Raw genomic sequence first — 27,500 nt, 5'->3', positions numbered from 1 at the left:
CTCTGCATGTTCTCTAAGCATGCTATTCTCCATGCATGTTCTCTACATGTTCTCTAAGCATGCTATTCTCCATGCATGTTCTCCACATGTTCTCTGAATGTTCTCTGCATGTTCTCTAAGCATGTTCTCTGCAGGTTCTCTGAATGTTCTCTGCATGTTCTCTAAGCATGTTCTCTGCAGGTTCTCTGCATGTTCTCTGCATGTTCTCTAAGCATACTATTCTCCATGCATGTTCTCTGCATGTTCTCTAAGCATGTTCTCTGCAGGTTCTCTGCATATTCTCTGCATGTTCTCTAAGCATGCTATTCTCCATGCATGTTCTCTGCATGATCTCTAAGCATGCTATTCTCCATGCATGTTCTCTGCATGTTCTCTGCATGATCTCTAAGCATGCTATTCTCCATGCATGTTCTCTGCATGTTCTCTAAGCATGTTCTCTGCAGGTTCTCTGCATATTCTCTGCATGTTCTCTAAGCATACTATTCTCCATGCATGTTCTCTGCATGTTCTCTGCATGTTCTCTGCAGGTTCTCTGCAGGTTCTCTACATGTTCTCTGCATGTTCTCTGCAGGTTGTCTAAGCATACTATTCTCCATGCATGTTCTCTACATGTTCTCCAAGCATGTTCTCTGCAGGTTCTCTGCATATTCTCTACATGTTCTCTAAGCATGCTATTCTCCATGCATGTTCTCTGCATGCTCTCTACATGTTCTCTGCATGTTCTCTGCATGATCTCTAAGCATGCTATTCTCCATGCATGTTCTCTGCATGTTCTCTGCAGGTTCTCTACATGTTCTCAGCATGTTCTCTGCAGGTTCTCTGCAGGTTCTCTGCAGGTTCTCTGCATGTTCTCTGCATGTTCTCTACATGTTCTCTGCAGGTTCTCTGCAGGTTCTCTGCATGTTCTCTACATGTCGTCTGCATGTTCTCTGCAGGTTCTCTGCATGTTCTGTTTTATCAATGTTCCACAGGCGTTCTTTGCAACATGAAAACCTAATTCTTTCACGTTTGGTTCCAGTTTGATTTCAGCCCATGGACTCCACACCTGCTCTGGTAGATTTATTCTGGCACATTTAAGAACAGGTGAAGTTTGCATCACTTTGCATGTCAAGGTGTGCAGGTGTCTCCTCACCTAGCTGCGGGATGTCCATCTCCAGTCCGTTGCTGAAGAGAGGCGTTTTGAGCCAGTACGCCGTGTCCTGCTCCTCCAGAGAGGTCGCAGCTCCCTGAAGCATCCCACCGAGGCAACGCCCGACCAGCAGAGCAACCGTCCTCTCCAGATCCACCAGCCACACCCAGGAGAGAGCCGCCTGAGGCAGGGACATACCTGAGGCTGGTTCCGCAAAGTCAGACATACCTGAGGAGAAGCGTGACGGAGTAAATCAAACATGAAGACACGTCACGGTCGTCTGCAGAGTAACCGTACGGTGACACGTTTAATGACTCAGAGGAACTCCTGACTGTTAAGCTCATGATTACTGTACTGAAAAGCATTAGGTCTTAAGTTTCCATGCAGCAACTGAATGCATCATTTCCATACTGATATCTGCATTTCATCGTCTCCCATTTCTCTTATTCTTCCTCGTCTCATAAAGAGCTTTTCGAACTACTCTTCTTCCCTCACCGTGAAGAGGCCACTGCAGCTCCTGGTCCTCCAGCGGCGCGGCCGCCGGCAGCAGTCTGTTGAGGCGGTCCAGGGGAGGCAGCAGGTCCAGCAAGTGGCTCAGCAGAGGCCTCGCCACTGACACGGGGAGCAGCAGCAGCGAGTTGATGATCTGACACAGCATGCTGCCCGCCGCTGACACGTAGATCACATCTGGAGGGGAGGAGAGACGGTCAGGATGTTTGAGTCAGAGATCTGATGTTAAACAGAAAGAGACAGACGTATCAGAATCTATGAGACGTCATCGGTCCTCCTCACCCTGGAGCTTCTCTCGTATGCTGCCGTTCCACGAGCTCTCTTTGATCAGAGCGGCCGAGCGGGAGAAGATGTCGGTGGCGTGCGGCAGCAGGAGCTGCAGGTGTTTGTGGAGCAACGCCACACTGCTGGAGTTCTGCACAGAGACAACAAATCATCAGCGTTTAAATTTCTCAATTAAGTGTCTTTCCGTGCAAAGTGCAGACTTTACTGGGGCCTCTGCTGATCAACATCTACATGCTCCCTTTAGGTCAGATAATGAGAAACAACAAAATTAAATACCACAGCTATGCAGATGACACACACATTTACATCACCATATCACCAGGGGATTATAGTCCCATACAAACACTGAGTAAATGCATTGAACAAATCAATGACTGGACGAGACAGAACTTTCTTCAGTTCAACAAAGAAAAAACTGAAATGATTGTTTTTGGAGGAAGAAAGGTTAAAGGTTACTGCTCAGCTCCAATCTGCACAGATGAAATGTTCAAACCAAGCCAGAAACCTTGGTGTAGTCTTAGACTCAGACCTTCATTTCAGCATCCACATTAAGACCATTACAGAGTCAGCCTACTATCACCTTAAGAATATATCAAGGATTAAAGGACTCATGTCTCAGCAGGATGCAGAAAAACTCCTCCATGCATTTATCTTTAGCAGACTAGACTACTGTAACGGGGTCTTTACAGGACTCCCTAAAAAGTCCATCAGACGGCTGCAGCTCATACAGAATGCTGCTGCTCGAGTCCTAACAAGGACCAACAAAGTAGACCACATCACTCCAGTTCTTAGATCTCTACACTGGCTTCCTGTCTGTCAGACAGTAGACTTTAAAATCCTGCTGATGGTTTATAAAGACCTGAATGGTTTAGGCTGATCTGCTACTACTTTATGAACCACCTGGACCTCTGAGGTCCTCAGGTCCTGGTCTGCTTTGAGTCCCTAGAGTCAGAAGGAAACATGGTGAAGCAGCGTTTAGTCATTATGCTCCACATATCTGGAACACACTCCCTGAAAGCTGCAGGTCTGCTCCAACTCTCACCTCTTTAAAATCAAAGACTAAGACCTTTTTATTTAACACTGCCTTCCTATCTTAGATTATTCTAACTCTCTTTAAATTAAAATTTAATGTCATTTTTATTTATTATATTTGTCATTTTAATGATGTTCTTTTATGCTTGTCTGAATGTCTCCAATGATTTTAATGTTTTAGTGTGAAGCACATTGAGTTGCCCTCAGGTATGAAATGCTCTATACAGATAAAGCTGCCTCGCCTTACAGGAACAAATTAAACGAGATAAACACGACCCATAACTTTCCTTTTCTGTTGTTTATCACACAGAGACATTTTTGATCATCATGCAACCCTGATTCAGAAATACGCATGACGAATAACATCCACTCCTCATCAGAGCGCTCCCACATGAAGTTTGTCTGCGTCATGCAGCAGCTACAGACTGTGAGAGGGTTTCTAATGTCATTACATGTCTCATAAACAAAACCATGTGAGCTCTGAAGTCAGCTCTGCAATAACAAGTAAACAACCCCGTCAAATCCAACGTCACGGGGGTGCTCGCCTTTCAACTCAGCGCAGTGCATAACTCTGCTCTGCACAAACATGACAGAGCAGTTAGTCACATGATCTGATGACCAATGAGACAGCATGTGTGTTCCTCACACCACAACATGAATCTGTAAAGCAGGGAGCAGCAGCAGGGAGCAGCAGCAGGGAGCAGCAGGGAGCAGCAGGGAGCAGCAGGGAGCAGCAGGGAGTCCGTACCTCTGTGACAGAGTTAATGTGGCAGTACGCTAACAGCTGTTTCTGCAGCGAGCACAGGAGCTGGTGCAGGTGAGCCGGCTGGCTGCTGTCTGACGACGACGTGCCCTGCTGCAGCTTATCGCTGTTCTTCTCCAGCTCACCGAAGGCCTGATCCTGCACCACACACAAAAACACACAAATGAATGATGAACGACTGCAGGAGGAACATGCAGAGGGAACAGGAGTGAGGAGCTCTCAGATTAAAGCTGGTTATGACGATTACAGAGGAGATTAAACAGATCAGGTGTCACTTATTATACACTCTGTGAATATTTCTTATTGTGTTAGTGGCTCTGTGAATTTAACCCTCAAAGACCGAGACGGCCGGCGGCGGCCACAAATACCTCTTATTCTTAAATGTTTAATAACTTTTGAACCGCTGATCCTATCAACAAGCTTTCCCTTGCCTTGCCTTGCCTTACAAACAATAACACACATAGACAAACAAGAATAAAAATAAATGTTCATAACAGTAAAGGAGAAATGAACATGATAATAAATATTGTAATCATAAAGAAATAAATTCTAATCCACTCTTCATTCATAAATCACGTGTCAAAGCTCAGGTGTAAAGTCAAATACAACTTGATTTAACTTTGAAGTATTTTTTATGATTATGTCTTTTATTATTTAACTTAACCACATCCTGCTTCTGTAATCTGCAGTCCTGATATCGTCATGTTCACTGGAACCACAGCTGTTCTTTAAATAATTATATTTCCTGCAGAGATTTTTCCTTTTAGTCTGCAAACAGAAAACAGAGCTGCAGATTAATAAACTGATAAAGAGCATAAAGAGAAACACAGAAAGACGCAGTGACTCAGAGGCAGAAAGCCCTGCAGTCTAATCGGCATTCACTGCTCAGGCCTGCATAATCACACACACTTAAAATAACCCTGAGTGTGTGTGTGTGAGTGTGTGTGTGTGTGTGTTACAATCAATAAGTGCAGCCTTCAGAGAGCGAGCACAGGAACAATCCGCCGTGTGCCAGGAAAGAGGCAGCAGGTGATAATAACAAAGGATTATATGTGACTCATGCGCTGCCTGCAGAGAGAGGCGAGGCAGATGGAGCTCGATACGTCGACTCCACTGATGACTTCCTTCCTGAGTAGCGTCTGCCTGCTCGTCGATGCTGAGTGGATCCTAATGATCCTGCAAACTTTGTTTCTTATTGATTAACGCAGACTGAAACCCTCTCTGACGGAGCCCCGCTCACCGTGTAGAAGCCCAGGTTTCTGAGCAGCGTCTTCATCAGGATCTCGGCCAGGTGAGTGTCGGGGTGGCCCGCTGCGGCGCCGTACGCCGGGTCCGGAGAGGCTGTGAAACCCGCACCAGATGAAAGAACCTCGGGGCCGTCGGCGGGGGAGCTGTAGCCGAGGAGCGAGGCCACGTGGGTGTGGTCCTGCAGGCTGGTCAGGATGATGTCCAGTTGCATCCTCTGTGACACACACACACACACACACACACACACTTCAGATGAATCTGTTCCCTGTCGTCTTTCCTCTTTCTTCAGAGGTTTAAATGAGAAGAATGATGTCACTACAGCTCGGGTCAGGTGGAGAAAAAGCTGAGTTAGCTGGTTACCAGCTGTAAGTCATTTAATGTTCAGGCCTCAGACTCATTCATTCATACCTCTGAGTTTAACCTTCAGGCTGTGACCTGATTTCAACAGTCACACTGTGAAACACTAAAAAGGAACATGCCGTTACTGTGCACTATTCTGCATGTTCACCCAGAGATAAAGGTCCTGACGAGTCCCTGCGTGTTCCCTGCAGACTGGTTGGAGCAGGTATACATACATAAGGTGACATAGGGTACCTGTCCTTTGGAGAGACTCTCCCAGCGGTCGGGACCCTGAGGCAGCAGGGCGTGGAGCAGCTCCATCCTCTCTCTGAGAGGAGGCAGCAGCATGGTCGCCCCTACAGACAGCGTCTCAATCACCGCCTGGGGAAACACACACACACACACACACACACACACACACACACACACACATACACACACACACACACACACACACACACACACACACAAACGCACACTGATGATCAGGAAGTAACCACCATGAGTATTAAGAGCTGAAGTGCTGAGTGTGACAGAGGAGGATATAAAACCCTGCGTCTGCCACAGGAGCGCTCACTGTAGAGTTCAAACATGTTCCAGTCTGAACGGGATTCCTAAGGTTACAGACGTTACACCAGCTGAGAACGTGAGTCACAAGTCACACCTTAAAGGTGACATATTCTGCTCTTTGTCATCAACATATATTGGTCTAAGAGGTCCCCAAAACATGTCTTTAAAGGGGACATATCACGCTTTTTTCATCAATATATATTGGTCTAAGAGGTCCCAAAAACATGTATTTAAAGTTTATGCTCAAAAAAACACTTTGAAATCAGATTTTGGCATGCCTGAAAAGTCCTTTTCTTCATTCCTCATCAGAACACTCTGTTTTCCCTCTGACCACGCCCCCTCCGGAAGTGGATGTGCCTCGGCTCTCCAGCACGTTGATCTAATGTTTACATGTTGGCTGAATATACACGGCTGCTCAGAGATCGCGTTACTTCAACCCTCTGAATCTGATCCTGACGGAGAGGCGCCTGTAGCAGGACCTTTCTGAAGGATTGGTCATAGATTTAGTGTTTCTTGTTGTTTTATTTATCAGTATGTAGACGTGTGTCTTGGTACACAGCTACGAACATGTAGCTATGTGGCTATGCTAACTAGCGCTAGCACTTATCCATGATAAATCATCCACTAGATCTTCAAATCTGCAGACGTGGGGAGTAAAACCGACCTCTACCAGAAAGGCAGCGGGACCTTTTATGAAGGATTGGTCACAGATTTAGTGTTTCTTGTTGTTTTATTTGTCAGTATGTCGACGTGTGTCTTGGTACACAGCTACAGCTACAGCTATAGCTATGTGGCTATGCTAATTAGCGCTAGCACTTATCCATGACAAATAAAAATCATCCACTATATCTTCAAATCTGCAGACGTGGGGAGTAAAACCGACCTTTGCGTTTATTAAGAAAGCCTACAACTAGCATGCCTCCCTCCTAAGCTCCTTGTTGGCACATATTTGTGCAGGTAATGAAAAACGGGGGAGGGATTCAGTATTATTTTATACAGTCTATGGGCTGAACAAGCTCCGAGCTCTGACTTCCTGTTACAGACCGGATATTGTTGTTACGTAACAAAAACACGGAAGTCTGAAACGGCTCGTTTCACACACATTTACAGAAAGGTGTAGAAATCAAAACAGGGGCAGAATGGATTTTTTTCATTCTTGGGGGGTTTGTAGACATGCCAGGGACACATATTTCAGGTAAAGAACCATTCAAAAGTCAATTTTGCATGATATGTCACCTTTAAAGTTTATTGCTCATAAAAACACTTTGAAATCAGATTCTGGTCTGCCTGTAAACCCCTCTTCTTCAGCCCTGCTCAGAACAGGCTGTTTTCTGTGTCTGTGCCTTTAAATGAGAATGAGCTCTCTGACCACGCCCCCTCCGGAAGTGGGTGTGGCCTCGGCTGTCCAGCACGTTGATCTAATGTTTACATGTTGTCTGAATATACACGGCTGCTCACAGACCCGCGTTACTTCAACCCTCTGAATCTGATCCAGAATCTGATCCTGACGGAGAGGCGCCTGCAGCAGGACCTTTCTGAACCATTGGTCACAGATTTAGTGTTTCTTGTTGTTTTATTTGTCAGTATGTCGACGTGTGTCTTGGTACACAGCTACCAACATGTAGCTATGTGGCTATGCTAACTAGCGCTAGCACTTTTCCATGAAAACTAAAAATCCTCCACTAGATCTTCAAATCTGCAGACGTGGGGAGTCAAAGCGACCTTTGTGTTTATTAAGACAGCCTACAACTAGCATGCCTCCCTCCTAAGCTCCTTGTTAGCACACATGTGTGCAGGGAATGAAAAACAGAGGAGGGGTTGAGTTGTATTTTATACAGTCTATGGGCTGAACAAGCTCCGAGCTCTGACTTCCTGTTACAGACCGGATGGCGTTGTGACGTATGAAAAACACTGAAAACTGAAACGGCTGGTTAAGGAGATATCAATCTGACGTGATTTGAATTGTAACTAAATCATTTTAATGTCTTTGTTTGTAACTACGGTGGGATGGTGATCTCTGGCTGGTGATGATTTTGTCCTTTTTTTCTGTATTTATTAAAGAAAGCTCGTTAATATTCATATTTTTGAGTGTATCTCAGAAAAAACAAGAAATAGGAATGTGTTGCTTTCAGCTGGAGGACATTTCAATTGGAAATGATTCATTATATAACACATCTATAATTAACTGAGTGGATTTCAAGCTAACAAAAGGCTAACACAGAAAACTCAGATCGCTCTAACGGTGAATCTCCTCCCTCACCTCCTGGATCTCGTCCGGCACCGAGGAGTCCATCAGTCTGAACAGAAGGTTCCTCAGAGGCCTCGCCTGCCGACCTAGAATACTGGTGGCCACGCCCCCTGCCAGAGCCAGAGCCAGATGATTGGACAGAAGCCGAAGGCACAGCTTGAGGAAGTTATGATGCTCCCTGCGCAGAAACATGAAGGATGAAGGATAGAGAATGAAGCAGGAGGTCTGTGAGGATGTTTGTGTGCACTCGTTTAGGATCAGCAGAGATGTTAGAACAGATTGTGGCGCTGACTCTCGGGCCGCGTGATCTCACCTGGACGAGGGGAACGGGAGGGGAGGATCCTCGCTGTTGATGCCGTCACAGTAGCGCTCGAGGAAGGAGCGCAGGTGAGAGAAAGTGCTTTCTTCGAGGTCGACGCAGTACGGCCTGTGCCACGCCACCACTTGTCTAAAGAGTCGGAGAGAGAGGACATGTTAACGAGCGCTCTGCTGCTTCACGGGCTGAAGGGTCTGCTTCACTGGACGGTCTGTGCCCTCAATAACAGACGTTACAGACTCAGCTCAGGACGGACACAAGGAGACACATCGCAGGAGGAAAGAAGAGCTCCAACATGGAGATAAAGAACCATGAAAGTGCTCCTCAGATGTTTTTATGTGCTCTGAACTGAACTCCAGAGACTCTGTGCAAGTCCCCAAACCAGATTAACATCTCTGCCAGGACTGAATAATGCTGACTGTATTTCCTGCAAACACTGCACTTCAAAAATAATCTCCTCCATAAAAACAGTTCCTGCATTTGTTCTTTAAATATCGGCGTGTTACATGAAACTGTTTTGTTTACTGAGAAGTTGTTTCTGAATAAAGAAGCTCCTCTTTATCTTCATGACTTGTTTTCATGCTCTGGATGTTGTTGTTGCTCTGTTCAGTGTTTCTCTCTTATACATTTAATCTTTCTGTTATGAGAACAGCACTTTGTCCTTTCTGTGTTTGCAGACAGAACCAGAAAACCACAAATAAATCAAATCCTGAACCTCTTTTTGACTGCTGCAGAAAATAAAACCGCTACACCATGTGACAAGTGTTTAACATCTCAACATGAACTAAACGTCACGGACTCATTCTGCAGCTTTATATCATTTAAAAACACACGGACACAAAGTCCTGAAACCGAATGAAGTCAAACGTCCTCTGAACCTAAACTGCAGAAGGTCCGCATCAAAGGAGGATGCAGATTTAATTTGCCTATCCTGACCTTTGACCTCTATCATGCTCTCCCTCTCGAGCACAGAACCCCCCCCTCCCTCCTGTACTGTGAGAGTCAGCTGACCTGTCTCTGGGCAGGGCGGTCCACGCCAGGCTGTGAGACGTCCCCGCTGAGATCTGCTGGATGGCGACTCCGTCCAGACCCACGACCTTCTTGGGTTTGGTGATCGGCCCGGTGGAGTTCCCCTGACCGCACTGGCCCATGGAGTTGTTGCCCCAGGCGTAGACTTCATTGTCTGGATGGTGATGATGAAAGAGAAGAGATGTGATGTGAGGTCTGACTTATATAAAATCACAGATTCTTTGGTGTCTCTGCAGAGACTTTAAAATCATCTTTAATAAATACTCTCTGTGTTTGGTGACGTTCTCAGACACGTAGAAGTAAAAGACTCATTAAGATCGATGTGTTGAAACCATCATACCAACGGTGAGGTAGCCTTTTATCATCACGGCCCACGCCTGTGAAACAGCCTACCTGAAGATCTGAGGGCTGAGGAGAGCATAGTAACTCAAGACCGACCTTTTAATCTCACTTTTAACTGAGTTTTATTCTTATTACAGTTTTATTTCACCTTACTTTATTTATTTATTATATAGTTCAAATTTTTTTTCAATCTTTATTTTATTTATTTATCTATTTGTTTCTTTATTTCTTTGTTTCTTTATCTATTTATTTACCTATCTAGTTCTAATTTAAGTTACTTTTTATTTTATTTCATTTATTTATTCATTTATTATATAGTTGTAATTTAAGTCACTTTATAATTCATTGTTTATTTATTTATTTATTTATTTGTTATATAGTTCAATTTTTTTTTTCCCTTTTTATTTTATTTTATTTATTTATAATCTAGTTCTAACTTTAGTCACTTTATTATTAATTGTTTATTTATTTATCTATCTAGTTCTAATTAAAGTTACTTTTTATTTTATTTCATTTATTTATTTATTCATTTATTTATGCATTTATTATATAGTTGAATTTAAGTCACTTTTTAATTTTTAATTTTGTTTATTTATTTATCTATTTATTTATTCATTCATTTATGATCTAGTTCTAATTTAAGATATTCTTTGTTTATTTTATTTATTTATTTAAAGTATAGCATCTATAGCTTATTTTCTTTTACTGGTTTAAAGCTGCTGTGAGGAACTTTTAGCTTGTATCGATTCTGGCGCCCCCTTGTGGACAAAGTGATACCTCTTATCTCTTGTCCTGTGCATGCAAAATAAGTGTCTTCAGACAATAACCTCATCCTGTTGTCTTTGAACATTTAGATGAATCGCACAATGTGATTATTTGCAATGAAAACGGGTGTTTCTAAAGCGAGATGTCAATCATCTGTTCTGACACCTACCCCCTCAGAGCAGTTTCAGGCATTCTAATGACAACAGAGAAGGTATCAGTGTTGTTGTGGATGGTCTTGTTTGCTTTTGGGGGTCATGAAGAGGCATCAGTATCAGGTTCAGTCTGTTTTTCAGCCAGTTAAAAACTCCTCATAGTGCCTTTAATATTTTAGTGTTTTATTATTTTAGAAATGTATTTTATTTTGGTGAGTTTAATTTCCTGTGTTGAGTTTTAACATCTTATTCTACCTCCAGTGTTTCCTCATTAAGATATCATGAGAGCGTTTCCTCAGTTCGTTCAGAAACTTCTCATTTCTTTATTATTTTTATTGTTTTTATTATTATTGTTGCATTTATTGTGTTCTTCACCTGAGGATTGTGGGTTTGGAGTCAGGGTTTGGGGTGGGATTAGGATGGGGGGGTCTTTTTGTTTTCATTTCTTTATTGTATTTGAAGTTGTTTTTATGTACAGCACTTTGTGTTCCTTGTCATTGTATGAAAAGTGCTTTATAAATAAAGTCTGATTGTTGATCATGTCCCACTTCCTCAAAACACTGAGTCAGACTGCAAATATGTAAAAATGGAGCACCGGTTTAAATAAATGAGAATTACACAGTAAATATTTGCTTGTTCTTTGCTCCTTCTGTTACATCATGCTTCTTTCAACACTGCTGCCCTTTTTAACGGACCGTGCCAGGACAGTAACCGTCAGAGGAGTGAGTCCAACAAGTGTGAGACGTTACAGTCGTTACCGTGGACAGATGAGTTTCACAAGGATCAGAGGGGGAAAGAAAGAGAGAGGTACCATGTGACAGAGCCAGGCAGTGACTGTCCCCGATGGAGATGTCCACCACCCGGGTCATAGCCAGCTCCTCGATCATTTTGGGTCTGAGCGCTGTGGCCTCAGAGGAACCGCAGCCGAGACAAGCCCCGCAGCCCCAGGCATACACCTAAACACAGGGGGAGGAAATCAACTCATGCACCAGATTTAATCCTGCAAAGGTTTCACTGTTAGTCCTGACCTACAAATCAATCACTATCAATGACCTGCATGAACAGCAGCAGCAGCAGCAGTGTGTTTCACAGGGTGAGGAGGTTCAAGCCTCCTCCTATACTTCAGGTTTTATTCTCAAACTTGCAGGAGCAGAGTCGTACCTGTCCCGTTGAGGTTAAGGCAAGAGATGATTGGCTTCCTGCACACACTTTCCTGATGAACATCCCCTGCAGGGCCTCCACTACCTTTGGCTTGTAGACTCGATTAGTATCACCGTGACCCAGTTTTCCTGCAGGATGACACATTTACAGCGTGAGCACACAGTTTGATAACATCGCACAGTTTGACATTTGGACACACGGTAGTTTCCTGATACTTTCAATAAGCTGTCACAAACATTACGACCACAGGTTTCAGTATTATACACCGCCTTCCAAATTATTATGCAAGTTGCATTTTTGTGAATATTTTAAAAACTATGTTAACAATAGTTTTCAAATTTGTTAGGAAGTCAGATAGTGAATATATGTCTTCATCTGTGTGTTTAAAATGATGATTTTCGGCAATAAATGAAGAATCTGCAGAAATGAGTGTGACCAATTATTATGCAAGTTGGTGTCAAGAGCATATAACTTGTGAAAATTAAAAACTAGGCAGCATTTTAAACGTTCTGTTGATTGAAATTAATAATATTTACTACAACTGTTTTCAAACTTCAACAAAAACAACAGTTTTCTTAACATTTGTGTACAAACTAAAACTGTTCAAGTTCAAGTGTTTCTCTAAGGTCTAATATAACCTTCTCTTCTTTCAGTGACGGTCAGAGGTCAGAGGTCAGAGGTCACTGTAAACTGATTTAGTTTCTGATGACTTCTCTGCTGTGAGCTGCACCTTGTATGTCTTTCAAAAGAGGCTCTTTGAGATGTATTTCTCACCATTACTGTAAATTATCTCCTTTATTATTGACCACAAGTTCTCAGTCAGGTTGAAATCAGTGAGCAGGCAGGCCAGTTCATGAGGCGATCCACTTTAAAGCCCTGAGATGCCGTCCTGTCCTGGGAATAACATAAGGCATGTGACGGTGCATTGTGCTCATGCATGAACACGAGCGTCTTCTTCACTTTAGCTGAATGTCTTTTCCTTCATGCAGGAAAATACAAAAGAGGAACACCTCATGAACTGGCCTGCCTGCTCACCTGATCTCAACCTGACTGAGAACTTGTGGTCAATAATAAAGAAGATGATTTACAGTAATGGTGAGAAATACAGCTCAAAGAGCCTCTATGGAAAGACGTACAAGGTGCAGCTCACAGTGTCAGCAGAGAAGTCATCAGAAACTAAATCAGTTTACAGTGACCTCTGACCTCTGACCCTCAGTGAAAGAAAAGGAGGTTATATTGTTAGTTTTATTTTGTAACAAATGTAAAGAAAACTGTTGTTTTTGTTGAAGTTTGAATACAGTTGTAGTAAATATTATCATTTTCAATCAATAGAATGTTTAAAATGCTGCCTAGTTTTCAATCTTTACAAGTTATATGCTCTTATCACCAACATTCATTTCTGCAGATTCTGCATTTATTTACAAATACAGCCAGCACACTTTGAAAAGCATCATTTTAACCACACAGCTGAAGAAATACATTCACTATCTGACTTCTTCACACGTTTCAAAACGACTGTTAACATAGTTTTTAAAGTATTCACAAAAATGCAACTTGCGTAATAATTTGGAAGACGGTGCAGAATAAACGTCACACACCGTTGTCTCCTCCTCCGAAGGACCACACGGTGCGTCCGTCCTTCGACAGAGCGATGGTGTGGGAGCTTCCACACGACACCTCTCCTACATTACTGATGTCTTTCACCAGGGTGGGAATGTTTCTGCTGTTGCTGTCTCCGTGACCTGCAGGTTTGGATGTTTGCAGAATTAAAGACAGAATCAAACAGAAAGTACAACTACCTCATCTCTCTTTCTCCAACATGTGTGTCTAACATGAGTCTGGTCCTGCTGGAGGTTTCTGCCTGTTAAAGGAAGTTTGTCCTTGCCACTGTAACCTCTCGTAACTACAGTCTCTAAAAGTAGTATGGGAGGTAGAGCCTTCAGTTATCAGGCCCCTCTCCTTTGGAATCATCTACCAGTCAGGGTCCGGGAGGCAGACACCCTCTCTACTTTTAAGAGTAAGCTTCAAACTTTCCTTTTTGATAAAGCTTATAGTTAGAGCTGGATCAGGCTTGGACCAGGTCTTAGTTATGCTGCTATAGGCTTAGACTGACACACTGGGATCCTGTCTTTCCCTCTCTCTCCTCTCTCTGCCTGTCTCTCACTTTAACTCTTCCTGTCCCATTAAAGTTACTAACCATAGACCTTTCTGGAGTCCCTGAGCTCCCTTGTCTCGTAGGTTCCTCTGGATCTCTGCTGGAGATTCCTTTTTTGGGGTCTGTTATTCATCCTTTCTTTCTTTCTTTCTTTCTTTCTTTCTTTCTTTCTTTCTTTCTTCTCTCCATGTTTCTTCATCCTTTATGTCTCCTTTTCTCATCCCGTCCTTTCCTTCTATCCTTTCCTTCCCCATTTCTTCTCCTCTTTTTCTTTCTTCTGGTCTCCCTCTCTTCTCTCTTTTCTTAGACCTTTCTGGAGTCCCTGAGCTCCCTTGTCTCGTAGGTTCCTCTGGGTCATTCCTTCCTTCTTCCTTTCTTTCTTTACTTCCTTCTTTCTTTCCTTCCTTCTTTCTTTCCTTCCTTCCTTCCTTCCATCTTTCCTTCCTACTTTCTTTCCTTCCTCCCTTCCTTCCTTCTTTCTTTCTTTGTTCTTTCCATGTTTCTTCATCCTTTATGTCTCCTTTTCTCATCCCCTCCTTTCCTTCTGTCCTTCCTTCACCATTTCTTCTCCTCTTTTTCTTTCTTCTGGTCTCCCTCTCTTCTCTCTTTTCTTAGACCTTTCTGGAGTCCCTGAGCTCCCTTGTCTCGTAGGTTCCTCTGGATCTCTGCTGCTGTGGACGTGGTCCAGACTCCAGCTGCTACAACTACTACTATCCGTCTCCCCACTATCATCTCTCTCTCTCTCTTCATCTCCCTCTATCCCTCTCTCCAACACGGTCTCAGTAGATGTGTGTCTAACATGAGTCTGGTCCTGCTGGAGGTTTCTGCCTGTTAAAGGAAGTTTGTCCTTGCCACTGTAACTTGCTAAATGCTGCAAAGTGCTCTGCTCATGGTGGATTAAGATGAGATCAGACTGAGTCCTGTCTGTAGGAGGGGTCTGGATCTGATCCGGTCTAGATGCTCTCAGAGCTTAAACTTTAAATGTTCAAACTTAATATATTTCAAAGATTAAAACCTCAAAAGGAACGACGAGCTGAGGCTGACACAGATCTCTCTAAGAGTTCAGGTTCATGTTCAGAAATCCTTAATGAGTTCATCATCTTACCTAGTCGTCCAAAATCTCCTTCCCCCCATGTGTACAGCTCTCCATCCTCACTGACCGCAGCGCTGTGTCTGTATCCAGCAGACACACACACCACCACCTGCAGAAAACACACACACACACACACACATTTTACCTTTAATAGTGACACCTGTGAAGGTCTGGAGTCTTTACAGAGTGGAGGAGAGAGGATTTATAAAGATGCAGATTAGATCCTCATCACAGCTAGACATATATTCACCGAGTGCATGAAAACAAAGCATGGTTACTCCTCCCAGCCTGAATTAAAGCACATGTGTGAATCAAACATGGTGTCACAGTGGAGCCCTACCTTCCCCTGCAGTGGCCCCTGGATAAGTTTAGGGTATTTCTGAGTGGAGCTGTTCCCGTGACCCAGTTTGCCATAATCACCGTCACCCCAGCTGAACACCTCACCCTCCGTCGTGAAGGCCAGCGTGTGGCCGTCTGAGCCCTTTGACGAGGACACCTTCTTGATGGCGCGGTGGGGTTCAAAGGTCAGCTTCTTCAGGGTGGACTGGTTGTTGGAGTCCCCGAGCCCCAGGCGGCCGTAGCTTCCCTTCCCGCAGGCTCGGACGGAGCCGTCAGAGGAGATGACGAAGGTGCAGTACTGACCTGCTTCAATCTGCAGAGAGGCGAGGAGAAGACGTGACGGCGGGCGTCATCGATCAACGTTTCACAGTCATCAACGTGCAAATATCCAATTCATGCATTCTTTGATACAACACGTGCAAATAACCATTCTGATGCCTTTACTCAGAGGACAGGAAACTGGGAGGAGAGAGCGGGGCTAACGTGCTGCAAGAAGGTTCTACAGGTCAGATCTGAGACCTGGGCCGCCCGCCTGGAGGACCACAGCCTCTAACACGGGACTTCCACCAGATCCGTGTCCGGTCCGGCTCCGTGCTCTCTCGTCCGTCAACACCCACCGGTTGTGTTTTCAGAACGCGGAGCAGAACCTCCGGAAGACTCCCGTCTTTTCCACCTGATGACACAACTGTCTCAGCCCGGATCTCATCCTGACATTTCTAAATGGATGAGGGAACGTCACCTACAGCTCAACCTGTCCAAGACTGAGCTTATTATCATTCCAGCCAGTCCCACTGTGGACCCACAGATCAATATCCAGTTTGGATCACAAAACCTCATGCCCACTAAGTCTGCCCGAAATCTGGGTGTCATGATCGATGACCAGCTAACCTTCAGGGTTCATGTTGCCTCGATTGCTCGGTCCTGCCTCTATAACATCAAGAGGATCAGACCCTACCTGACACGCAACACAGCTCCTGGTTCAGGCTCTGGTAATGTCACGCATTGACTACTGCAACTCTCTACTGGCAGGCCTCCCTGCATGCACAGTTAAACCTCTGCAGATGATCCAGAACGCAGCAGCACGTCTGGTCTTCAACCAGCCTAAGACCGCTCATGTCACTCCCCTGCTCATGCAGCTACACTGGCTTCCAGCTGCAGCTCGCATCAGATACAAAACTCTAATCATGACTTACAAAGCAGGAACCAAAACCGCTCCAGATTACCTGGAACCCTCATCCAGGTCTACTGCACCCCTTCTCACCCGCTACGCTCAGCCTCTGAAAGGAGCCTAGTGCTTCCAGCACACAAGGCCTCAAAATCACGAGCTGGACTCTTCTCTTCTGTTGTCCCTAAATGGTGGAATGAATTGGCCAACTCCATTCGATCTGCAGAGTCCCTCTCTACTTTCCAAAGACAGCTGAAGACCCAGCTCTTTAGGAAGCACTATGCACTTAGCTAGACTGTTCTCCACTGTTGTCCCCAGGGGCAGATCATGTCCCCAGGGGCAGATCATGTCTTCCAGCTACAGTTGACTCACACTGTCCTGCTCTACTCTGGGACTCTGTGTTCAGGTCTGGAGTGACCCAGCACTTGGTACTTTGGTCATTATTGTGGTGATGTTAATTATTGATGATGATAATGGAAGGTCTTAAATGGTTTGGTTCCTTCATTGTAGATGTTCCTTATTTACTTTGTGCATTGTCTTTACACTGCTTGGCAGTACCTGCACCCAAATGGACTTGAAGCTCTTTGTTCCTCGTACTGATCTTGTTTCCTCTTGTCTAGATCTTTGCTTGTGTTGTTCTTGTTCTCGTGGTTCGAATCCAGCCTGTGGCTCCTTTCCCTGCATGTCATTCTCCCACTCTCTCCCAGTTTCCTACACTATCCACTGTCCTCTCCGCTACCAATAAAGGTTTAAAAGCTCCTTAAAAGATAGAAGGAGATGTAAATACAAGACAAACAACATCCTTGGACGTCCACACGGATTTTTTGATAAAGCTTATAGTTAGAGCTGGATCAGGCTTGGACCAGCTTTTGTTCTGCTGCTATAGGCTTAGACTGCCGGGGGAACTGGCACACTGACACACTGGGATCCTAGCTCACCCCCTTCCCCCCAACCCCCTCATCACTCACTTTAACTCTTCCTGTCCCATTAAAGTTACTAACCATAGACCTTTCTAGAGTCCCTGAGCTCCCTTGTCTCGTAGATTCCCCTGAGCTGCCGTAGACGTCCTCCTGATACGGACGATCTGGACTCCAGCGGCAACAGCTTCTACTACTCGTCTCATCACTATCACCTCTCTCTCTTACTCCCCTCTATCTGTCTTTCCAGACCCAACACGGTCTCAGCAGATGTGTGTCTAACATGAGTCTGGTCCTGCTGGAGGTTTCTGCCTGTTAAAGGAAGTTTGTCCTCTCCACTGTAACTTGCTAAATACTGTGAGGTGTAATGCTCATGATGGATTAAGGTGGGGTCAGACTGAGTCTGATCCTGTCTTGATGTTGGGTCTCTGTTCATAATTTGACATAGAGTGGTCTAGACCTGCTCTGTTTGTAAAAGAGTCTTGAGATAACGTTTGTTGTGATTTGGCGCGATACAAATAAAGATTGATTGATTGATTGATTGATTGATTGATTGATTGATTGATTGATTGATTGATTGATTGATTGATTGATTGATTGGTTGATTGATTGATTGATTGATTGGTAGATTTCTAAAACTAGATTTGAAAACGCTCACAGAAGCAGAATGTGATTCGTCTGTCATGTCAAACACCATGAAAAGGTCAGAACAGAATTGATTTTGAAAGTCAGGACAGTTTCTGTGCTTCCTGTAATAAACATGCGATGTGTTCGCTCTCTGTGTCGTTGCTCAAGGAGGAGAAAGCATTAAAACACGACTGAATCATCAGACTCGTGTGGGCTGGTGAAGGAGAGCGACGCTAACATGTAAATAAGGAACTACAGCCGATGACTGCACCTGACTCAGACGCTCCTGACTCACTTTGTTGGACACACAGCTTCAGGTTTTTGTTCCTCTCTTCATTCAGTGACACACGAGAGTCCTTTACCTGCCTACCATGACAGCCAAACTGCTTTAATCTGTGTTCCGGTTTTAATAACTCTCTCCATCCCAGACTGACAGAAACATCCCTGACAGCAGACGTTATCTCTCTCATCACGAAGCACCCGCTGTTTTTTCTCTTACTGTCTGAGCGTCGGCGAAGCTCGCAGCCAGCTTGGGCTGCAGGATCTTCTCCTGTGTTCCCTCCACCAGCTGATGGCTGCTGTTGCTGCCCCACACGTACACCTCACAGGTCTCAGACACCACGGGAGCCTCTCCGGTCTGAATGCTGTCCGGGCTGACGCAGGTGCGAGAGTAGTCTGACGCCATTCGACAGACCTGCAGGAAGAAAAGCACGGGATTAAAGAAAGACGATCTGTGTGGTTTTAGGAGAGGAGGATCTGAAAAACAAGCTTCAAAGAGTCGCACCTCTTCGAAGAGACAGAGCGCCGCCTCGTACAGAGAGCAGAGGCCGTCAGAGGTGCGCGTCGGTTCTCTCCACTGGCTGCGATCTGCTGAGGAGCCCTGAGACAACGACACACACGTCAAAGTTTAGACCATCAGGACATCAAACCACCGCAACTAAAAACATCACGACCAACGCTGCAATGTTACCACCCTCTTGCATGTGTGCATGCTGCAGAGAGCAGACCAGATGTTTCAGATATGCTGAAACAGACATCATCATCAAATATATGAGGCAGATTTAACGCCTTCTTTGGAGTTCGGCCTCCTTCCAGTGGAGGGCGCTATGACTGCAGCGATGTATGTGCATGCAGGTGTGTTTATTTGTGTATCACAAGCAGAGACTATGAGGTGTGCTGCAGTTATTAAACCTTGAATAAAACACAGTTAGACTCACCAGGGAGCGTCTCATCTGCATGAGGATGTTCATGAAACAGTCGTAGCCGATGAGTCCCTCCTGGCTCTGCAGCAGCTTGTTCTCCTCCATGGTGCTGACCACAGCCGAAGCAGCCAAGGCCATCTCGATCCACTCCAGCAGGTAGCGCAGGGACCCCCTCTGAGAGGCCAGCCCCAGCAGCAGCTCCGAGGCCAGCCGTCGCCCTAAAATATCCGCCCCAGAGTTTGGCATGGTCACCCCCTTCAGGAAGGTGGTGACCTGGGCCAGGCAGTCCAGGCCCATGGGCGGGATCTTGCTCTCGTTGGCCAGAGAGAGGGGCGGCAGGGAGCTGACCACGTCGATGGCCGTGTGAATGACATCGTTACACAAGTTAATGTTGCCCCCGGGACTTCCTCCGGGCCCGGGCGGGGGAGGCATCATCCAGCTTTGGCGCAGCAGAGCGAACAGAAGGCTGAGGCCCGTTCGGACCCCCATCTCGATGAGGGCGTCGGTGCTGGAGCGCGGCCGCTCGCTGACAGAGTGCAGGTCAGCAGAGCCCGAGTTGTTCTCTGGAGAGTGCTGCTGCTGCTTGACCTTCCCTTTGTCGTGATACTTGTTGGAAAGTGCGTAGAAGATCCTCTGCAGCACCAGCACGCGTTTACGCAGCGCGGCGGCGAAGGGAGAGTCGGAGCAGACCATCTTGGCCAGGGCCAGCTGGCTGCTGAGCAGAGCGTCCAGGTAGTGCTCCTGCTCATCGCTGGAGAGGGACTCGCGCTCAAAGTCTGGGAGCTGGGGGCCCTTCAGGCACAGGACCTGCTGAGGGAGCAGCACCGCCTCCTTGTTGGCCAGCAGCTTGGAGTAGAGCACGGACACTCCCTCCCGTGTGGCGATGGACTCGCTGTCCTCCGTGATCCATGAGCTGTTCAGGTGCTCCAGCCATTTGAGCTTCACCGGGGGGATCATTAAAGCCATGGCATGTCACTCTGGAGCCATCAGTCCTGCAGACACACAGCGCACAGAGGGTTAAAGGTGACATATCATGCTTTTTTCATCAACATATATTGGTCTAAGAGGTCCCCAAAACATGTCTTTAAAGTTTATGCTCATAAAAACACTTATAAATCAGATTCTGGTCTGCCTGTAAACCCCTCTTTTTCAGCCCTGCTCAGAACAGGCTGTTTTCTGTGTCTGTGCCTTTAAATCAGAATGAGCTCTCTGACCACGCCCCCTCAGGAAGTGGGTGTGGCCTCCTCGGCTGTCCAGCACGTTGATCTAATGTTTACATGTTGGCTGAATATACACGGCTGCTCACAGACCCGCGTTACTTCAACCCTCTGAATCTGATCCAGAATCTGATCCTGACGGAGAGGCGCCTGCAGCAGGACCTTTCTGAACCATTGGTCACAGATTTAGTGTTTCTTGTTGTTTTATTTGTCAGCATGTCGACGTGTGTCTTGGTACACAGCTACCAACATGTAGCTATGTGGCTATGCTAACTAGCGCTAGCACTTTTCCATGAGAACTAAAAATCCTCCACTAGATCTTCAAATCTGCAGACGTGGGGAGTCAAAGCGACCTTTGTGTTTCTTAAGACAGCCTACAACTAGCATGCCTCCCTCCTAAGCTCCTTGTTAGCACACATGTGTGCAGGGAATGAAAAACGGAGGAGGGGTTGAGTTGTATTTTATACAGTCTATGGGCTGAACAAGCTCCGAGCTCTGACTTCCTGTTACAGACCGGATGGCGTTGTGACGTATGAAAAACACTGAAAACTGAAACGGCTGGTTTCAGCACACATTTACAGAAAGGTGGAGAAATCAGAACAGGGGCAGAATGGACTCTTTGACTGTTCAGGGGGTTTGTAGACAGGGACACAGATTTCAGGGAGAGAACCATTAAAGAGTCCATTCTGCAGGATATGTCACCTTTAATATCAGACTCATGAACAGGTCTGACTCGCAGAGACGCAGGCTCAACGCCTGATTAGAATAACTTAAACCTCATTATGAGCGTGTGATGTGTTCATGTTGGCCTTCCATGAACATCCCTGACCGTGCACAACAGCACCGGGACGAACTTCTTTACAGAGCTTGTTCCCGTCTTCAAAATATCTCGCTCCAGTAGTTTTACTTTGCTTCATTTCTGCAGAAAGGAGGCGCTGACGCAGAAAGGGGAGGCAAGGGTGTAAGTGCACACACAGATTATCAGTAAAGTGTTGTACAGATATCCTAATTTCATTGTATGCAAGTCATGCAATGACAATAAAGGCATTCTATTCTAGATTGTAGTATTTGTAATATAAATGTATTACACGGCAAGGCGGCGTTGGTCTAGCGGTCTCGCCCATTTGCTGCATGTTTCCCCCCGCTCTCTGCTCGCCACATTTCCTGTCTCTCTTCAGCTTTGCTATTAAATAAATATAATTCCCCAAAATATAACTTTAAAAAACAATTTTATAATAATTAAAATAATACAAATTTAAATTAAAATTTTTAAAAATATAAAAAAATGTAAATAAAATACTAAAAAATAATAAATAAAATATGTGCATCGGTGAGTCTAATGAATTTGAAGTAGAATTATATGGGCCTAGTAATAAGATAAGAAATCCCTTTAAAGCTGGGGTTGGTAGTCTCTGAAAACTAGCATGAATTTGAATGTAGCATTTCCTCATCACTCCGTCTACCCCCCCCCCCCGCTCACATGTACGAGCGCCGCTGATTCACGACCATATGATGGTGACTGATTCCAAACCGGTCCTCACCAAAACATTCTCATAGTGAAAGTTAAAAACACAAACAAACATGGCTGCTGTTAGCACTCACAGCTGTCATGCTAGCATTATCCAGTTGTCGTGGTGACACGATATCAGGAGGAAAGTTATAACACATATATAACACTGTAACAGCTCTACTGTTTGTTAAACATGTTCAGTGTAGATGCTCTTAATTCCTACAGTGTTGACGGTCAGTGAAGGCATCAGGAGAGGTGTAGAGTGTGTGAGAGAGGAGAGAGGAGAGACAAGAGGAGAAGTTCTTCATTCATTCAAACATTGATTTTTGTTTTGTTGGTTGTCGTGGTAACGGCCGACAGTGACCGGTTATTAAAGGTCAACGTGTTCACGGACGGACGCTACAGTACATCTACATTTCTGTAGGACTTACTAAATGTCATTGATTCTTCTGCTTGTCAGAGCCCCCGTGGTGAGAGCTTTTTAGACTCTGATCTGGACTACAGTCCTGAGCAAAGACCCTCATGGGGTCAGAGGGGACAGGCCCGAGGTGGAGCGAGAGGGGCAGTCAGTAGAGTCAGGGGAAGTTGAGGCAGGAGACGGGGAGTGAACGCCGGGGACATGTACGCTCTGCAGGAGGCGGGCAGAACGGCAGGATGGGATCTGATTGGTTTAAAATTTTGGCCCCCAAAAACACTGATTGGTTGGTGTTTTCCCAGGTTTACTCCGGCTGTAGATAGCAGCTTTTTTTACCTCTTCTTTAAGAACACATTATGTATTGATTACCATCAGGACATAAAGATCATTTTAACCAGGAGAACAAAAAGTGGATCTGAATCTGAACACCAACCCCAGCTTTAACATTACTTCAAAGTGAAATGTGCATTATTACAGCAAAAATAATGTATTTTTAAATAAACTGCTGAGCATGCAGCATTTTTATTGGATTATTAAATGAATGGCTGGAATAATGAACTACAGAAATATTCAGTTACTGCAGCTCTAAATCCAGTAAAGTGCGTACGAGTTGTCGTAGTTTATTCCTGCATGCGTTAACGAGATCTCTCCAACAGGAAGGTGTTGGACAATAAAACACACTGAAGGTTAAATAAGATAATCAACGTCTGGCTGAAACAGTGAGGACTGTAAGCTCATGGAACAAACCGAAAACACCAAAACATATTTTCAAACATGTTCAGAAACACGACGGTCCGAAGAGTCTCACACGTAACCAGAGAGAGAAGCACGACTCAGTTACCGTGAGAACAAAAACACCAACACGTCCTACAAGATCAATAAAAAGCATTCAAATCATTTCAGGATTCATTTCTGCTTTTTACCTTTTAGATGAAGAGCAAACGATTCTGAAGTTCAGCCATACATCTGAGGACAAACTCCAGGCCGCCTCACTGTAAACACTACACACGTGTGGACCTGTGACTTACAGGTCACTCAGAATCCAAACTTTGCTTTAAAGAATCGATAAGCCATGGAAACCATAAACGTGCTTATCATCCAGAGCAAGGGACAGAAGGTGCTTCACGGCGTCACCACGCCAGGTCAGGAGTATGATGTAAACACGTATGACAGGGTGAGACCAGGATCAAGTTTACGTCACTCAGCTGAGGGAGGATTATCTACCTGCAGCATGCCAAAGAGAGGCCCAGCTTTCACCTGCATCTTCTGATAGTCCTGATCCAGAAGATGAGCACAGCGAGAGGAGGAGAAGTGTCCTGTTGTGCGAGACAACACAGACATGGAGTGCTCTCCACGTCTGTGTTGTCCCTGACATGCGTGTAAATCAGGATGGGACGCTCCAACCAGACAGATTTAAAGAAAACCACAGGGTGAATTCACTCACTCATCCGCCTTTTATTTCAACAATAATTCAATCAAATGTCTCTAAGACGTCCTGAATGTATCAGAGCCCTTTATCTGTCAAAATCTCAACCCCCAGAACTCTTGATTTAATCGTCTGTTTGCAATGCACGCTCTCTCTAAATTCAAACTGTAAGATTACTGACTCATGATCATCTTCATATTCCTGCTCAGCAGTTCACTTATCGTACATACGTTGCATCATTTTGTTGTTCCTGTATTTGTGCTTCATTTGATGCAAGTTCCTCTACATCTTCATCTGCATGTTTCACTCCTCCTGTATGTTTATTCTTCTTGCACCCAAACACCGGCACAGTTTCCTTGTACGTGCAAACCCACTTGGTGACACAAAAAGAAGCAAAGCATCACATTTAAGACGCTGCAGCAGGAAAACATCTGACTTTCTGTGCACCACATGACCAAAATGATTCAGCAAATCACAGCTTTATTGCTGTTTGTGTTCATGCAAGATCTGCAGGCTCGTCTCTGACTACAGGAAACAAACCGCCTGCAGGCGCGGCACCTGAAGTGAACTATTTGGCGTGCAAACATGAACTGAAATAACCGTGGAAGCATGCAGTAAATTGCAGGTTGATTGACAGCATGCTGGGTGTTCCCCTCCCTCAGACGTACAGAGGAGGCGTGCTGCGTTTAAGTGCCGCCGGTCTGGTTGTGTCAAGTCAGGTCAAATACAGGAACACACAATTCAGGCTAAACACCTTGTCAATGTTATTGCAGAGACACGGCAGGTGAGGAAACTGACACAGTGACTTAATAAGTGGTTAAAGCACACGAAGCGTTACAGCATCGGTATGATGGTTGAACGCAATTCATGTAACAACTGCAGAAGTCTCTGGAAGTGGCTTTAGAGTCTACAACCAGGTCACAGCAATCATTATGTCATGGCAAAGTTGACTGTGAGCAGATAACAGCAGCTGAACATGAAGTCTGCTGCAGAGGGGCCTGTCATGGGAACAGATGCAGCTTGCCTAAGAACCACATGACATGCAAGAAAAACCTCTAACCATATTCATCAGATATCCTATTCATATTTCCAAGAGTCATGTTAAAGAATAAATCACATATAAGCTGCTGATTGAGCCGCTGTGAGTCGGGGTCATTCCTAACCCTGATTCTTTCTGTTGGCTTCCAGTCTTAGAGCCTGTCTTGCCCTCATGTGTTCATAAAGGTGACTTTCTGATGAGTTTACCACTGATTATACCGCTGCATTCAAGGGCTGTCACAAAAAATCTGAAATATCAACTTCTGAATTGGAGAATGTTCATGAAGATTGTAACTTGGGACAAACTCTAGCTTCGGCTTGCCATGTTGACAAACTGACACACATGACCTCATTTTACACAGACTGTACAAAATGTGGTCTCTGTGACGTCACCCGTCTGTTTCTGAAGCGCTGTTTTGAGGCCAGACGGCGGCGGCGGCCATATTGCTTCTGTCGAGCGATTGTGACGTAAAGAGGCGGGGCTTTGAGCCTCCTCGCCAACAGCTACAGTTTTCCCGCCTGTCAATCAAGTCAGCTGTGCCTCTCATTGGACGACTCGTAATCTCAATATCTTTGAAACTGGATTTGTAATGATTGAATAATAGGAGTAGAACTAATGAATCGATTGGGAGATGTGATCATTTTAATAAAACGTTTCTGCAGAGACCAAATACCATTCAGGTTACTTTTAGATTACTGTGACTCCCTCTTATCAGGCTGCCACAATAAGTCTCTACAGATTCTTCAGCTAGTTCAAAACGCTGCAGCTCGAGTCCTGACTAGAACTAGGAAGAGAGAGCACATCTCTCCAGGGTTAGCTTCTCTACACTGACTCCCAATAAAATGAAGAATAGAATTTAAAATCCTTCTTTTAACCTGCAAAGCTCTTAAAAATCAGACATCCTCGTATCTTAAAGAGCTCATAGTGCCCTATTACCCCTCTAGAACTCTACGCTCCCAACATGCAGGCCTGCTCCTCGTACCTAAAGTCACTAAAAGTAGTATGGGAGGTAGAGCCTTCAGTTATCAGGCCCCTCTCCTTTGGAATCATCTACCAGTCAGGGTCCGGTAGGCAGACACCCTCTCTACTTTTAAGAGTAGGCTTCAAACTTTCCTTTTTGATAAAGCTTATAGTTAGAGCTGGATCAGGCTTGGACCAGGTCTTAGTTATGCTGCTATAGGCTTAGACTGCCGGGAGAACTGGCACACTGACACACTGGGATCCTAGCTCACCCCCTTCCCCCCAACCCCTTCATCACTTACTTTAACTCTGCCTGTCCCATTAAAGTTACTAACCATAGACCTTTCTGGAGTCCCTGAGCTCCCTTGTCTCGTAGATTCCTCTGAGCTGCCGTAGTCGTCCTCCTGCTGCGGACGATCTGGACTCCAGCGGCAACAGCTTCTACGACTCGTCTCATCACTATCACCTCTCTCTCTTACTCCCCTCTATCTGTCTTTCCAGACCCAACACGGTCTCAGTAGATGTGTGTCTAACATGAGTCTGGTTCTGTTCGAGGTTTCTGCCTGTTAAAGGAAGTTTGTCCTCTCCGCTGTAACTAGCTAAATACTGTGAGGTGCAATGCTCATGGTGGATTAAGGTGGGGTCAGACTGAGTCTGATCCTGTCTTGGTGTTGGGTCTCTGTTCATAATTTGACATAGAGTGGTCTAGACCTGCTCTGTTTGTAAAAGCGTCCTGAGATAACGTTTGTTGTGATTTGGTGCGATACAAATAAAGATTGATTGATTTTAAAGGTGCTAGCTCAAACAATGTTGCAGTAAGATATATAAGGATAAAGCATAGTGTAATTCAAACTAAGAAGGATTTTTCTTGGCAACAACTGTCTGATTCTTCTGATGATTCCAATATTCCTTGCAATTTTACTGGTAATGTGATGTATGTGAATTTTCCAGGTGAGCTTTTCATCAATGAGAACTCCTAGAAATGTTGTAACTGTAACTCTCTCTAATAAATTATTGGGGATATGTACACCAGGTAAATTATTATTAACTTGAAGGTTTCTGGGTGCATACATCATGTATAAACTTGTGTTGATATTCAGTTATAACCTGTTTGCTTTAAACCAGGTGTTATCTTTATCTAATTCATTGTTCATTTCAGATACCAGTTTGTGTCCATCTTTACATAACATAAGAATAATAATGGGTTTTTTTTTATTGATTCATTGATAATTGATCATTAACGTTTCCAAAATACTTCAAATGTCCATCCTTACTCTGAACAATCACTTAGGAGGAACGTCTCCCCAACTGGAGCTGTCCGAGCCTCAGAGGGGTCCCTGAATGCAGCATCAGCAGCAGTTAGCTGTGAGCCGGTCAGGCGGAGTGTTCCTCAGCAGTAACGGTTCTTCCTCTCCAACAAAGGTTTCATGTTGATTCCTCCCCCGGCTCTCAGCACCCTGCTGCCCGCCGCAGGGTCACATCAGGCGGCCAGGAGGGACCGAGCCTGCCGGGAGATTACACAGCTAACCTGTGATTACAAGCGGCT

The 27,500-nt window shown here is 45.0% G+C and overlaps 1 protein-coding gene across 1 annotated transcript in view; it reads right to left on the bottom strand.

Moving 5' to 3' along the window:
* herc1 (HECT and RLD domain containing E3 ubiquitin protein ligase family member 1) overlaps positions 1-27,500 on the bottom strand; it is a gene marked incomplete at its 3' end in the record, with an annotated part of 63,602 nt that overhangs the window by 34,139 nt on the left and 1,963 nt on the right. The window contains exons 2-18 of the mRNA XM_034678766.1: positions 19,403-20,379; positions 18,970-19,065; positions 18,685-18,879; positions 15,478-15,789; positions 15,150-15,246; positions 13,488-13,631; positions 11,890-12,017; positions 11,540-11,684; positions 9,452-9,623; positions 8,438-8,572; positions 8,137-8,302; positions 5,562-5,687; positions 4,960-5,181; positions 3,705-3,857; positions 1,922-2,054; positions 1,625-1,816; positions 1,133-1,357 (exon numbers count right to left, since the gene is read on the bottom strand). Coding sequence (XP_034534657.1) covers positions 1,133-1,357; positions 1,625-1,816; positions 1,922-2,054; positions 3,705-3,857; positions 4,960-5,181; positions 5,562-5,687; positions 8,137-8,302; positions 8,438-8,572; positions 9,452-9,623; positions 11,540-11,684; positions 11,890-12,017; positions 13,488-13,631; positions 15,150-15,246; positions 15,478-15,789; positions 18,685-18,879; positions 18,970-19,065; positions 19,403-20,353 — 3,592 coding nt within the window. The remainder of the gene's footprint in view (positions 1-1,132; positions 1,358-1,624; positions 1,817-1,921; positions 2,055-3,704; positions 3,858-4,959; positions 5,182-5,561; positions 5,688-8,136; positions 8,303-8,437; positions 8,573-9,451; positions 9,624-11,539; positions 11,685-11,889; positions 12,018-13,487; positions 13,632-15,149; positions 15,247-15,477; positions 15,790-18,684; positions 18,880-18,969; positions 19,066-19,402; positions 20,380-27,500) is intronic.

This window comes from Notolabrus celidotus, unplaced genomic scaffold (genome assembly GCF_009762535.1).
Source record: "Notolabrus celidotus isolate fNotCel1 unplaced genomic scaffold, fNotCel1.pri scaffold_225_arrow_ctg1, whole genome shotgun sequence".
In the NCBI taxonomy this organism is placed as follows: Eukaryota; Metazoa; Chordata; class Actinopteri; order Labriformes; family Labridae; genus Notolabrus; species Notolabrus celidotus.
The sequence above is the reverse complement of the archived record's forward strand: the minus strand, read 5'-3'. Positions and strand labels throughout refer to the sequence as shown.